Source organism: Chinchilla lanigera, unplaced genomic scaffold (genome assembly GCF_000276665.1).
Source record: "Chinchilla lanigera isolate Chin_1 unplaced genomic scaffold, ChiLan1.0 scaffold00076, whole genome shotgun sequence".
NCBI classification, from domain to species: domain Eukaryota; kingdom Metazoa; phylum Chordata; class Mammalia; order Rodentia; family Chinchillidae; genus Chinchilla; species Chinchilla lanigera.
Genome location: NW_004955477.1, coordinates 2,435,066 through 2,450,509, shown reverse-complemented (window position 1 = coordinate 2,450,509; position 15,444 = coordinate 2,435,066). Strand labels below are relative to the sequence as shown.

Genomic DNA, 15,444 nt, shown 5'->3' with positions numbered 1-15,444 from the left:
TGGTGGGGGTAAGACTCTGTGAAATAAAGAAGTGAACGAACTCCAGGGGCTCAGGGCAGGAGTTCAAGGCGGTTGTCCAGCTCCACGTTCCACGGCTAGGGAAACGTGGCAGGCTGGTGGAGGTCAAGAGACTTTTCATACTTTCGGACCTCGTCTTCCAGTCAGCAAAGGCTAGTGATCCCTAGCGTCAGGAGCGCGGGCATAGCAGTTTAGCACAACCGGCCCTGGAAAGGGAGCCGCCCCTATATCACGTTCAGGCAGGGCCCTTCTGCGGCTCCCGCAGGAGTGGGTGGGCCGGCACGGGGGTCTATACGATTGGTGCGTTGCCTTCGTCTCAGCCAATGGGCGACGAGTATGTCCCGGGGCGGGGCGGGGCGGACGCCACTTCTTAAGCTTTGTGACGTGCGGCGCAGCTGCGCTCCTCAGGTCGCCACCTTGTGTCGCGGAAGGTTCTTCTAGGCGCAGTCAGGTACCGCGCTGGCCCAGCCCTGCTGGGCTTTGAGGGTGGGACGTGCGGCCGCCGGCGGAAGAGGCTCGGGGCCAGGTTCCGGGAGGAGGCCGGCTTGCGGGCGGCTCTTGTGGGCAGGGTAGCGGCCCATCCTCGTCCCCGAGCGGCGGGCGGCGAGGAGACAGCGAGAGGCTGTAGATGTGGCACCTCCGCCTGCCAGACCGGGCGGAGCCGCCGACTACTGGCTCGCGGCCCTCCAGGGCCGGGTCTCAACCCTTCCCCGGGACTCTCCAAGGCCCGAAGCCTCAGGCCTCGGGGTTTCCGGGAGGGAAGCGTTGGGGGCGCTGGGCGCAGCGGGCACCCCTCGTCCCCCAGGTCGGAAGGTGCTTTGTTGATACAGGGGAACCGCGCAGTCAATGGGTGACTTTGGTCGCGGCCGGGGTCGCTCGTGCAGACTGTTGGGAAAGGTTCCACGCCCTCCCGTGCGGGTTCTGGGCCTCGCGCCAACCCTGCCCGGCCTTCTCGCAGCTTGCCACCCGCTCCATTCTTTGTCCACACACGAAAGAATTTCAGAAATAGATCGTTACTGTGTACACGCCGGTTAATGAGATGGTGTGAAGGCGTTGGGCCAGCAGGACTTGAGCATGCATACTTACCTCGTCCTTAGGGTTCCTTTGCAAATGTTACCGAGCATCAGTAAATTTAACTGAATCCAGTGGAACCACGGCCCCCTCCCTTTGCTACGTTATACCTTGCCTTTTGGTGTTGAGATTTGCCGTTTAGGTAAGTTAAAGTGATAAGGTAGGGAAAAAGAAAGTGACTTTGGAACGAAGTGGCTTTACTAATCTCCAGTTTCTCTGTTCTGAATCTTTCCTGGGAATTTCTGTAAGGTAAACTAGTTCTTGCTCTTGATCCTGGAACTGTTCTTTAGATTGCAGTCCAGTCTTCCTGTCATACATCTGAGACAGAACAGTAGGTGCCTCTCATGGGAATATCCGTGTGTGTGTGTGTGTGTGTGTGTGTGTGTGTGTGTGTGTGTTTCCTGGTTGTTTTTAGAGAATCTAGTTCTTGCCTATGAAAAAGATTCAAGTAGTATCAACTAATAAAAATAAGATTTAGATTACAGAGCTTACAGTTTTTCAGTGTTTTAAGATTAGTTTTGCATCCCCCCCTAAAAAAATCCCGGTATAACTTTAAGTAGTTAAAATTCTTAACGCATTTTTTTGGTCAAAGAGACGGTCTTATATGTTGTGCTGGTAGTACATTTATTTGTGTGCATGTTTTTTTTGGTTTTGTTTTGGGTTTTTTTTTTTTTTTCCTGGTACCGGGAATCGAACTCACAACCTTGCACTTGCCAGGCAGGCGCTGTGCCGCTGAGCTAAATCCTCAGCCCCTGAGTGCATGTTTTATGCCCTTTGCTGAGATCTAGAGGATGGGCCAAATCTCACACATTTTGAAATAATGACGAATGAACAGAAATTTGGAGGTGTGTGGAGGGTGTGGTATCATTGACCCAATCCTTTTTCAGTAGTAATACTTTATTTGCCAGTGACACACTTGAGTTGAATTTTAGTCAGAATATTGATTAAGTAAAGAAAAAAAAAGCTTTTGTTGGCAGAACTTAGAAAAAACCCGTTTTGTGAATGGTTACCTCAAGAAAAGTAAATATTTGACAATCGCAAAAACCAAATTTACTCCTCAGGTTGAATATTTCCAATGACTTGCTGATGACTTTATACACTGATTGTTATTTTAGAGTTATTTAAGAAAATAGTATTTAACAATGCAGGCTAGTTTGGCTCTTCTGAATACAGCCGTTTATGGAAATTGTTTTCTAGGGATGTTCTCATACAGATCTCTTGGGGTGATGGGGAAGGGAGTAAAGGTAGCCTGAAGGAGTGTTATGTGTATTACTTAAAACATTTAATGGTCAAAGTGCTTAGATTGTCAGTAGCAATTTGTTCTCATTTCCAGGAGCTCAGTACCTGTTAAATGCATGACTACATCTTAAAACGTATTATTTTGACCTTTTCAGGCAGGTAGATCTATGATGTGACCTCTTGAAAAGATTTGTTTTTCCAGATAAGGTCAGAGATTGTGATGATAGCTTCCTCTTGGATTAGATCAAGTTGGCTAGGGATAAGTGCTTTAATTTTTTCCAGTGAATTCTAATTTACTTTTATTGTCTTTTTAAGAAGCTTAGAGTCTAGCAGGGGTACAGGTATGAAAGTCAGTGTCCTGAAGTGTTAGGACCTGTGACAGAAATCTGCAAAATTATTGGAATCTGCAGTGAGGGATTTTAGGTGGTAAATTCTATACAAGAAGGTGAAAAAAAACCACTACTGTGTATGTATTTATGTATTATGTATTTATCATTTATGTATTATATAATTTATTATTTATGTATTATGTATTTATGTATTAATGTGTACAAAAAAGTTAATAGTTATCTCTTAAGTAGGCAACTACACATATTTTTCTTGCTTGCTTCCTTTTTTTAATCAAAATTTTATTTTGAAGGAAAAATACTCAGTTTTAAAAAGAAACTATGGCATTTTTTGTACTGTAGAAGTCAACTAGTTCTCTTGTGAATGTAAGAGCAGAAAATGAATAGCCATTTTGTACTCGATTTAGGGCTTTATATGAACTCCTAATCCCCAGGAATGCCCTTGAATGGCTTCAGCCTAGTTTTACAAATAGGAGAATTAAAGTGTAGAAAGATTAACAAAATCACCCAGAGATACTCTTTAAGAGCCAAGGACAACATTTAAATCGTGGCCATTGAACTCTGTGGACTTTCTCATTCTATTCTTCTGATTTTTCAAACCTATTTGGAAGAGGAGATTATTGATATTAGCTATTTTAAAACTATTTTTCATTCTATTCTAGTATTTCTCATATAATGCCAAGCACAGTAACCTGAACCCAAAAGGTTGTTTAATAGAAATGTGTTCACAAGATCATGGAATATCAGAAGCGTGCAACTTGTGATTGTTCCCAGTTGAATTAAATAATTACAGTTCATATTTAAGACCTTGAAGAGTAAGAACTAGTACTATTTTAAATGTTACTGTTTTATCACCATGTTAGAATTATTCTTTAATAAAACTACTTGAACTTAGCAGATAAATGGATCTTCATCGTATTTCTGTTGGGAATTAGTTAAGCAGTTAACTATTGTATAAAATGGGATAATCTCAGAGAATCTTTTCACTTGCAGTCTTTTATGAGCCTATTAATTAGCATAGAAAATGCTGTTCAGTGTGTTTTTAGTATCTTTTTATACTATTTTTGAGTGCCTCTCCTTTTTGCTACTAGTGAGGTCACAGAGCTGCAGACCTTAATAGTAAAATCATCGTGTAGATATTTTAGAATTTGACTCTGTTCCCTAGGAACAGACAGGATTTTGGACCTAATTATCATATTCCGCCTTGCATTTTTTAGGGGTAGTAACTTGTACTTTTCTTGTAACCACATTGTGTTCTCTCAAAGCTTATCAAACCCTTTCTTTTGGTTTTATTTTTTGTGTAAACTTCGTTTGTCTAATTTAACAAAGCATCCTAATTTTTTGTCTGTCAAATATAGCAGTAGTTTGATGTTCTCTAGGTCCTAATTACCTCGGCACCCAGTTTTATTTTCAGTGTTTCTTCTTATAAGTTTTTCATGGTCATTGGAGAAGATACAGAATAGTTAGCTACAGCTGACCTTTCCTGTAGTTTTTCCTTACATTTTTGTACAGTTGAGCATCCTGTATGTATGATTTTATTTTCTTCACTTGAGTAAAAGTTATCACCATGTCATCATTAAAAACTTATTTTAAATGGCTATGCATTATTTACACGATTATGTTGAACCATTCTGTTGAGCATTTTTATGCATGAATATTGTGCATTTATGAGTATTTCTCTATAATGTTATGGGAGTGAAATTGTTGGTTTGAGTACAAACAGTTCTAAGGCTTTTATTATAGCTAACAACTCTTCAGAAACTTGATTCCCTATAGAATACCACTAAGTATGTCTGCGAGAATACATTGCTGTATTTTATTGCTAATTTGATAGGCAAAAATTAACGTTACTTTAATTTTTTAGTGGTGAATGGTTAATTCATATGGAGTAGAGCATAAGGAGTAGAAGAAAGAAATTCTAAAGTCAGTATTTTAGACTTAGTAGTGGTATTTGGGGAGTTGTTCTCTCTAGTACAGTTATACATTTTTGCTCTTGGCTTTCCCTGGCTTAATAATTCTTACATCACTTTTTTTGTTTATTGATACATACCACTTTGAGATAAGATCTGGTGAAAATTATTGACCTTCTCCTTGGAAAAATATACTTTTTTTTTTTTTTTTTGTGGTACTGGGGATTGAACTCATGACCTTGCGCTTGCCAGGAAGGCGCTCATGCCACTGAGCTATATCGCCAGCCCTGGAAAAATATACTTTTGCATTCAATTCTGCATTTTATTTCAGTTACTGGATCCTCTGAAGGCTGTCCCTGGATCTCCAGTGAAAAATCTATATTCTAGCCTGAACGGTGGAAGAAAGAAGAGTTGGTAAGTCTTTGGCAAGTCAGAGTGCTGGATTTTGCTTAGTAATTGTGAATTCCTGAACACTGGGCTGTACTGGATATTGCCAAGTTGAGAGGGAAGTAAGCCAAGTTTACTCGTGTTTTGCTAGCTTGGCAGCTCCGATCAGGAATGCTAAGCGATTATGCATGGTTTGACTTGTTACTGATAGAGTTCTGTTGAAACTTGAATTAGTCTTTTTAAAAATAGGTATATATAGACCTAGTTCTTGGCAACTTTCTCCTGATCTTGAATTTATCTTAAAAACATTTTTCTCCTAGGTATGATTGCTATGTATGTTCTTGCATTTCTTTTTTTTTAGTTTCTTCTGTAACTTATCTTTACTCCTGGCTTATCATGATGCTGAATGGTAAGCTGGATATAGAAGGTGGGTAAAACACTGGCAGGGGACGGATTTAGGGCTGCTGTGGATGGAAAGACTAATGAGTGACTCTGAAATATATAAACAGATGAGTGCTCCTTGGTGTGCTCTGGTTTTGGTACTGGAATTTGTATGACTGCCTGAGCTATAGTTTGTTGTTCTCTAGGTCTTAAGTGCGTTTTTCTCCTTCCAACAGTTGTTTTCCTGATACAACTTTTTTTTTTTTTTTTAGGGAGAAAGCTAGTATCATAGTGAAGTAGAATGTTTCTTTGGGAATTGCCTGCTTTCATCTTTTATATTTGTATAATTATTTTGGTTCAACTTAATGGTAAAATTGCAAAAAACATTTTTTCCTACTCTTTTTTTTTGCCCATTTACCTTTGTTTATAATAAATTTGACCTATAGAAATTTTAGATATTTGTGGCTAAATTATGCTATTTACCTTTTGTACTTTCTTTTGGTGCTAAGCTCTTTCCATTCCCATAAAGTCACCTTTTTCTTTGAGGATGACCCCTATTATCTTTGTAGAACCCAAATCCTTCCCCTCTTTTTCCTCTTTCCTTTCCTTTCCTTTCCTTTCCTTTCCTTTCCTTTCCTTTCCTTTCTTTTCCTTTTCTGTGGTACTAGGCATTGAAGCCAGGATTTTCTGTCCTACAGGATAGGCAAATGCTTTACCACTGAGTTGTATTTCCAGCCCCAATTTCCTTCTCAGTTTCTTCACTTCTCATATACAAGGACCAAGGACTGAGTCAAAATGCCAAATAGAAGTGAGGGTGGTGATGGTGGCCGTGGTGGCATGGCTGGGTACTCCCAGCTATGAGGGAGGGCCAGCCTGGGCAATATAACAAGACACTGTCTAAAGTAATTCTCAGCTCCTCCCTTTTGCCCCATGCTGCTGTCCAACATCCTTTTGCTTTGATTTGGTCCCCTGCCTCTGATTTCTTCCCTACGTGAGGCATCATCAAGCCTGATACTAATTGTGGTAGATGCTCACCAGATGCTTAGGGAGCAGACATGCATTGACTCTGGAAAGGCTCTTACTCTTAGTATCTTCTCTTTTCTCTGGACAGGCCTGTGATTGTCTGTTTGTTTGTTTGTTTTGTTTGAAGGACGCAATGCTTTCCAAGCTAGCACATTTGCAAATCCTTGCTGTACTTCGTCGTGGAGTTCATTCTTCAGTGACTTGTGCCACATCTGTTGCAACTAAGAAGACAGTCCAAGGCCCTCCATCCTCTGATTACATTTTTGAGCGAGAATCTAAATATGGTGCACATAATTACCATCCTTTACCTGTGGCTCTGGAGAGAGGAAAAGGTATGTGTCTCAAATTAACCCCCACTCCTTTTTGCTTGAAATTTTTTTGATAAAAATGAATTGCTTTTGTACTTTCTCAGTATCGATTTCCCCAGATGCATTGAACGCAGATAGGGTTCATGTAGCCTGCCTGTGTGTCTGGTGTGGCTGCACTGGGTGCTGTGTGGCCACAGAGATGATCAGTTAGTCTTTGTCACGGTGTGGCTCACCAAGAGGAAATGCAGGGGAAGTACGAAAAGTACTGTGATATTGCAGTCATCTCTTCCTGTTAGCTTTTATTTTGGTATAATGTTAGACATAGAAGAAGAAAAGTTGTAACAACTGTACTAAGATTTTTCTTTTATCCTTTTTCCAGATTTCTTAAGTGCTGACATTTACCACTTTTGTCATGTTCTCTCCTATCCTTTCTCACTCCCACATACTATACATTTTTTTTTTCTGAACTGTTTGGAAGTTGTAGATATCTTCATCCCTAAACACTTAGTGTATGTTTCCTAAGACACTAGGACTTTCTTTTTTACAACCACATGTAATTACCAAAATCAGGAAATTAGCACCAATAAAGCACCATTATCTAATCTATAGATTAATTTAGATTTAGTATGTTGTCCTTTATTCCACTCAAAATTCTCCCCCTGGCTTTAAGCACACTTATCCCATCATTCTTGCCACTTTCTGAAGCAATTTTGGAAGTCTCTTTTGGTGTCTTTACAAGGTGTATTCAAAAATACAATAACTGAGCATGGTGGAGCATACCTGTAATCCCAGCACTTGGGAGGCAGAGGCAGGATGATTGCCATGGGTTCAAGGCCAGTTTGGACTATATAGCAAGACCGTGTCTCAAAAAGCAGAACAAAAAACAAACCAACCCCCTAAAATACAGTGAATGCTGCTGCTGAATGCCATCCAGTTGTAAGGCAGGGTGATAAAAATATCTGGTACTTTGCAACTTCTAGCTCTTCCCTGAATGCTAAATGACCATGAAAGGAAAATGTTTCGAATTGACAGTATAACTAAAGACATTCATGAAAGAGGACTGCTAGAACTGCTTCACAAGAGTGGCAAGAATGATGGGATAAGCATGTTCAATGTAAGAGGGAGTAGTTCAGAGGGGATTAATGGCAGTGTATGTTTTACTGCAGTAAATCGTTAAGAATTTTTTTAAAAATTCACCATATTATTCGATCATACCTTCTAGATCCTTATCAGATACAAGATTTACAAATATTCCCATTCTGTGGGTTGTAGTAGTTACTTTTCATGATTTCTGTTTGTTATATGTTTGTTTATTATCTGTTTGTTATATTTTTGTTATATGTTTGTTTATTATCTGTTTGTTATATTTCCTTACTTTTGAGTTCTAATTTTGTCTCCTAAATGTTAAATGAGGTGAAGTCAGCTGGATGTGATGGTACACACCTGTAATCCCAGCACTCTTAGAGTCTGAGGCAGGAAGACCACAAGCTTGAGTCCAGTGTGGGTGATTTAGCAAGACCATGTCTCAAATGAAATACAAAGTGGGCTGGTGATGTAGCTCAGTGTGAAGGCCTTGGTTTCAATCCCCAGTGCTGGGGAAAAATTAGGTGGAGGTATCACTCCAGAATTTATAAACTTTCCAAGAGTATTTTGGAGCTGGGTGGAAAATATGTGCTGAATAATTCCTATAAACTATATTTTATTATGCTTGAGCTAAAAAAAACTCAGTCATAAAAAATAGAGTTTTATATGGAGTATTCAAAGGGCTTGCTAGCATTCTTAGCCTTTGTATTTTATGCCATACAATAATTTTCTACAATTATTTCCCTTCCCTATGTGTTGTAGGTATTTATGTGTGGGATGTAGAAGGCAGAAAATATTTCGACTTCCTGAGTGCTTACAGTGCAGTCAGCCAAGGGCACTGCCACCCCAAGATTGTGAATGCTCTGAAGAGTCAGGTAGACAAGTTGACCTTAACATCTCGAGCTTTCTATAATGACGTACTTGGTGAATACGAGGAGTACATTACTAAACTTTTCAAGTATCACAAAGTTCTTCCTATGAACACAGGTAAAGTATTTTCTTTTTGTTGTTCAATACCCAAGGCAAGGCAATAATCTTGTTTTCTGATTGTTTATAGCATTATTTAAACATGTGCACTCCCTCCCGCCCCCGCCTGCAGGAGTGGAGGCTGGCGAGACTGCCTGTAAACTTGCTCGTCGGTGGGGCTATACTGTGAAAGGCATTCAGAAATACAAAGCAAAGATTATTTTTGCAGGTATGTGAAATTAAATTTAACTGTTATAAGTTAAATATACAATATCACTTATACTTTTAATTTGTTGATGAAATATTTCTAATGTGTTTGCCTAGTACATGATAACTTATTTGCTGAATGTTTCATCAAAATCAATGATGGATTTCCTGTCCTTGGATTTATTTCTAAGTTATTTCTTCATATATGAGCTTTGTCTTTCTTAGCTCCCTACTTCTCAGGCTTCCTTGAAATGAGTGATTATTTCCATAGCAGTCTTCCAGTTAATTAGATGATTTGTGATGGAAGGATTTTGTCAGGTGCTAGAATTGGAGTGTGTTGAGGGGGGCCTACATATGAGCTGGCATTTGGCCTTAACCCTGGATATACCATTGTGCTGTGTGCTGCTCAGATGCTGGTAGGAAGAGGAGGCCTGGTGTTGCCCTCTTTACATTTCTGGGAATGGTTGAGAAGAATAACTTGAATTCTGGTTAGAGAGAATTAATTGAGATGATGTAATCTAACTTTCAGAATCTTCATATAATATTAAAATGATAGGTTCTAAGTTTTTAAGCTTTGATTTTAGTTTTCAAAGAAACAAAGTATGTATTACCTTGTCACTGTACATGGTCAAATTTCATGCATGTGATAATTGAAATCATTAACTATTTTTTTGTGAACATATGCATTTTAATTATAAACTCCATACTGTAATAGGATCCAGAGTTCTCTTGATAACTGGAGATAAATGGTATCTGAAATAACAAATTAGTATTTCCAAAGAAATATACAACTCTGTAACTTGCAGTTTTAAAATCTTGTGCCTTAGTTGTAGGACAACGTAACTGTCTCTTACAGACAAAAAATGGTGTTTCTGGTGATTTTCGTTCTCACAGACTGTGTCCAGTCTCTTTCTTTTTAGCAAAGGGTGCAAAGATGTTTTTGCCCAAGTAATGAGAGATGCTGGTGAGTCAGTAGGGTGGAGAGACAGTGGAAGACTGTCCCCAACTGTAAGTTGCTCTTCTTCCACAGTGAGCTGTGGAGGATGAGACACCTGAGGCTAGGTATAGGAGGGCAGATATGTTTATGGTCTCATTAGTGTTTTTTTCTTGAAAAAGCTGGATTAAAATCAATATCCTACTGGGGTGAGATGGCACACACCTATTATCCGAGCACTCTGGGAGGCTGAGGCAGAAAGATCACAAGTTTGAGCCCAGCCTGTGCAACTTAGTAATTTAGTGAGACCCTGTCTCAAAAATAAAAAAGGGTTGAGGATATGACTCGGTATGAAAGCCCTGCCTGGGTTCAGTCTCTGGTGCTACCAACAAAACAAAACAAAACAAAACAAAAACCAAACTAAAGAAAACCAAACCAAAAATTCAATATATTCTGTTTTTGTGGATAAACAAAAGTCAGGGTGTGTAAGTGATGCAAATGAAACTTTCCCAAGAGTAGTAGAGAGGCCAAGAAACAAATAATCCAGTACTGAGTTAACTGAGTTGCTGAAGTGGTAGGAAGATACAAAAGCATTCTTTTTTTTTTTTTTTGGTTTTTGGTTTTTGGTTTTTCTCCGGTACCGGGAACCGAACTCATGACCTTGCGCTTGCCAGGCAGGCGCTTGATACAAAAGCATTCTTAATGGAGACAAATCCCTGTCTTCTGTGATATTGTGCTTTGTTGCTTCTTGAATTTGGCCCTGCCTTAAATTGTGTGGTTCATTAGCTTTTCTGATTTATGTTACAGTGTTTTTCCCTACTAGAAAGGGAACTCCTTGAAGGCGGTGAGCTTGCAAGATGGGATCAGCATTCTTCCCCTACTCATAGTGTAGTGCCTGACACCTGGCAGTACCTAGTTACATTTATTTATGAATAAAAAGCTGCCCTGAAGAGAGGTGGATATCTGCCATCTAACATAAAGGGTTGTAATATCAAGACAAAATGGAAAATGTTTGGATTACCTGAGGTTCTTTTCCTAAGTGAAATTAAAAATGCATTTAGTAGTTAGCCTGCAGTATTGTTTTTTTTTTTTTTTTTTTTTGTACCTGGAATTGAACTCACGACCTTGCAACTTGCTGGGCAGGCGCTGTGCTGCTGTGCTAAATCCCCAGCCCCAGCCTGCAGTATTGAATTTTTAACAGGAAAATTGCTAATTCTTCATGAAGAGTATTTCCTTATATCACTATCCTAAATGCACTTTCTCTGGGAAGCGGGGACTAAGTATCTCAATTGTTAGAGTTTGGTGTTGGGTTGGGATGATTCTAAGAAAAGAAATTATCTAACCTCAGGGATATATATAGCTGTTGGGGTGCAGTATAGAAGAACGTAAAATAGTAATTGCAGGGTCAGGCTTTCAGGCCTAAGTGTTTTATGTCAGAAGTACCATGATATTTAATATCAGATTTTGTTTCAATAATTGAAAGCTCACTGGATAGCTCTCCACAGCAAACTCTTGATTTATTTTTTAGTTTCCTAAGGTATTTTGTGGGGACAGTGCTTTTAAATTTATGAATTTCTTTGGAATAATCACTGTTTCTCCTTTCTAGCTGGAAACTTTTGGGGTAGAACATTGTCTGCCATCTCCAGTTCCACAGACCCAACCAGTTATGAAGGGTTTGGACCTTTCATGCCAGGTTTTGAAATCATCCCATATAATGATCTGCCTGCACTCGAGGTACTTCAGGGGTATTGTGGTGTTTAGCTCATAGTAAATAGAAACTGTTTTGAATGAATTACTTCAGTTGAGTATGTGAATTAAAAATATAATCTGAGAGGTGAGGATGTAGCTCATTGATGGAACACTTGTTTAACATGTACCAGGCCCTGGACTCAGTCCTTAGCACTACAGAACAACAACAACAACAACAACAGCAAAACATTATGTGAATGCAATGAAAAATTATCTTTAAGTTAGTCCAACATTTTAGACTCCTCCTCCTCCCTTTTTTTTCTTTTTTTTTTTTTTAGTGCTGGGGATTTAGCTCAGGGTCATGTGCTTGCTAGGCAAATTCGCTTAGCATTGAGATATATATCCCTAACCCCAAAGAGGACTATTTTGGAAGAACCTTTAAAACGCTTTAAGAGGCTATTTCCTTTAGGTTTCATTTAATGCTACATTTATGTATTAGAAAAATGTAGCATAGTGTTTTTCTTTGTTTTTGTTTTTGTTTTTGGTACTGGGGATTGAATCCAGGGCCTTTGTGCTGAACTACATTTCCAGCGCTTTTTAAAAATGTTTTATTCTGAGACAAGGTGCCACTAAGGTGCCCAGGCTGGGCTTGAACTTGTGATCCTTTTGCTTTAGCCTCCCAGAGTGTTGGATTATAGGCATGCACTACCATGCCTGGCAGATTGTGTTATTTAAACCTGAAGTATTTGGAGTTTTCAGGAACTGAATGTCAGTGACAGCTGTTAAATTTATGAAGTAGTTCAGATTACCAGATACAGGTTTGCAAGATTGATGAAACAAACATGAACTGCTCCTTTCAATAAGCCAGTAGAAATTAGTAGTGTAATTATCTTAGCTATCTTATGTGTATGTATATTTCCCTTCTTTCATTTTTTTGAAGATGACAGTAAGTAGTACAACAACCACTGTTGACTTCCTATCATCTCGTTTTGAAATTCTGTATTGTTTTTATAGTTTTTGTGTTGTTTTTTGTCTTTGTTTTAATTTTGTTTTTGTTCTTTTCTCTTTAAAATGAAAAAAAAATTGTGAAGTACAATATGTTAGTGCAAACATTTGATTTGTGTACTTAACAGAAAAAATATTCTCTATATGATTTCAGATTTCCAAATAAAGTAGAAGGGAAGTTATTAAAACTTCTTTGTTTCTTTTGTAGCGTGCTCTTCAGGATCCAAATGTTGCTGCCTTCATGGTAGAACCAATTCAGGGCGAAGCAGGTGTTGTTGTTCCAGATCCAGGGTACCTAGTGGGAGTTCGAGAACTCTGCACAAGGCATGAGGTTGTTCATCTTAACTATTTCTTTTACTATTTTATTTTTTTTTTGAGATAGGGTCTCGCACTGTAGTCCAGTCTTGCCTTGAACTTGAGGCAATCCTCTTGCCTCAGCCTCCTGAGTGCTAGGATTATAGGTGTGCACCACCATGCCTGGTTTAACTATTTTTTATTTTTCAGACAGGGTCTTCTTGATATATAGTTCAGGCTAGTCTTGAACTCACCAAGTAGCCCAGGCTGGCTTTGAATTTATGGTAATTCTCCTGTCTCAGCCTCCTGAGGCTTGTGCCACCATACTCAGCTTATCTTAACTATTTTTAATGAAGCCCCACAGGCCTGACTTCCTCCATCTTCTTGAATTCTGCTCATGGGATAAGTGGAGACTAAATCACCCTTCCTCTAGAGGTAGACATCTTTCCTAGAGCTCACAAGCTCTTTAGTGCTTAGAAACCTGCATTGGAATCTGTTTAGTCCCTGGAACACTGGCCAGACCCTGGGCTGTGAGTGGAGCTGGGGATCTCCTGGCCCCACGGTGTTTCCCTCCTCTCTCCTCTAGGATCGTGGCATTCTTAATCCCTCACAGTCCTGGTGCTGTCCCTCTTTGCACAAGTTATGACCTCTCCTCCCTCCCAGTAAGGCTAATCCTCATGAATTTTGTTTGTCATTGATAATTCCTGTCACATAAAATAATTGATGAATGTTTATGGAGTAACTGAGTGAATTAACTTATCCCAGAAGGTAGCTATAGCCAAAAGAGTGCTATGAACCCCTCACGTTTATATGAACGCCTTTCCACGTCTGTAGAGCAGTGGATGGGGCCCCTAAGGAGGAAGTGGCCTGACACAGGAAACAGTTGGTGTGTTTACAGGATTTTCGTAAGATGTTCTTAAAATTATGTGGATGATTAAACATTTTCACGAGAGAGGGCATGACAAAACTACACATTTGTGGGGAGGGGGAAGTAATATACTGATTGCTGTTTTCCCTATGGAAATGAAAATAACAGCATTGTATTGTTTCCCAATAGGTCCTGTTTATTGCTGATGAGATACAGACAGGGTTGGCCAGAACTGGTAAATGGTTGGCTGTTGATCATGAAAATGTTAGACCTGACATAGTTCTTCTTGGAAAGGCCCTTTCTGGAGGCTTATACCCTGTAAGTTTAATTTTCAGCCTTTCTTTCCATTCCCAGCTGTCCTGAAATACAGCTCTAAAATATTTCACACCCAGTGATTATATCAAGAATGTCTTTCAGATGGTTTGATTTTTACCAAATGTGCTATGGCCTCCTGAAATATCTACAGTAAAAATATTTAAGGTTTCAGTTATGTGACTCAGTTAATTTTGATGGAAAAACTGGAGTATGCTTTGGAATTTCCTTATGGCCTTTGATTAGGATTGAAACATCTTAGCTGTAAAGTACTGCTGTAAGTGCCTGTGTCCTTCTTTTCAGTATTTAGAAACATGGCCTTCCGAATTGTTTAAAGTTGTAACTTTATAAACAGTTGGGATTGAAAACATTAATGCTTTATTGTGGTTCTTTTCTTGGGTTTGCTAGCCAGCATTAATACTGGGGCTGGATTAAAGGGGTCTGAAGGATGGATGCTTCTGCTGACTAGAATAAACTGTCTTGTTGAAGAGGATGCTCAACTATGTTTTCTAAGTGGTTAGACAAAGCATTTCATCTTGAAATTGGAAAGGATTACAAATTATATTATTGCAGAAATGGCCTTTCTCTCTTAGTTCCAAAATTGTATTGTTCTATTCCATTGAAGTGTGTCTAATGTATTCCTGTTGTGTTAGGGTATTACTATGGTTATTACTGGTAGTTAGGTGACATTTTTTGAAGCTTTATATAAATTTAATATCAGCTTTATATAAATATTTATGTTGCTGGTGTGCTAAGAGTAGGAATACTTAGCCTGAGGAAACAATGTGGAAAATTCTGTTTCAGGTGTCCGCAGTGCTATGTGATGACAACATAATGCTGACCATTAAACCAGGGGAACATGGGTCAACGTATGGTGGGAATCCCTTGGGCTGTCGCGTGGCTGTTGCAGCCCTTGAGGTAAGAATTGATATAGCCTAATGGTATCTATTTGTTTAAGTAATGTTGGGGTGATTTTTCATTTGGGCCTATAATGAGAAATTTAATAAGATTGCTGAGTATAAGAGAATGTGATGTACAGAGGCAAGATTTTAAGAACAAGGTATTTCTCAAAAAGAAATCTAACCATTGCCTTGTCTAGTAGACTGGGCTTTTTTTCTGGGCTTCCTGAATTTGCAGTCCTGGGGTTTAGAGACCTTAGCTTGACCCTGAGGGCTGGAGGGTCTGGCCCTATGATAGAGTGAGGGCTTAGATACCTGAGGTACTGGGTTTGATCCCCAGCACCACGAATAAATAAAAATAATAAACGCGATGTGCTTGTGCTTGTCTATAACTGGGAGGTTGTGGCAGGAGGATTGCAAGTTTGGAGGCCAGTCTGGGTAACTTAGTGAGACCCTGTCTCAAAACAACAAAAACAAAGAAAAAATGGGACTGGGGATATTAG

General features: G+C 39.3%; 1 protein-coding gene across 2 annotated transcripts in view; it reads left to right on the top strand.

Annotated features, from left to right (window-relative positions):
• Positions 1-374: 374 nt before the first annotated feature.
• The window catches only part of Oat (ornithine aminotransferase), a 19,990-nt gene continuing 4,920 nt past the window's right edge, over positions 375-15,444 (top strand). The window contains exons 1-10 of one of the 2 annotated variants that reach the window (XM_013503082.1): positions 404-469; positions 1,116-1,231; positions 4,917-4,999; positions 6,504-6,708; positions 8,530-8,754; positions 8,867-8,962; positions 11,481-11,608; positions 12,777-12,899; positions 13,920-14,048; positions 14,847-14,960. In XM_013503082.1, coding sequence (XP_013358536.1) covers positions 6,510-6,708; positions 8,530-8,754; positions 8,867-8,962; positions 11,481-11,608; positions 12,777-12,899; positions 13,920-14,048; positions 14,847-14,960 — 1,014 coding nt within the window. In that variant the 5' untranslated portion in view covers positions 404-469; positions 1,116-1,231; positions 4,917-4,999; positions 6,504-6,509. Of the gene's footprint in view, positions 470-1,115; positions 1,232-4,916; positions 5,000-6,503; positions 6,709-8,529; positions 8,755-8,866; positions 8,963-11,480; positions 11,609-12,776; positions 12,900-13,919; positions 14,049-14,846; positions 14,961-15,444 lie in introns of both variants that reach the window. The other variant, XM_005401970.2, reaches the window with a different exon arrangement.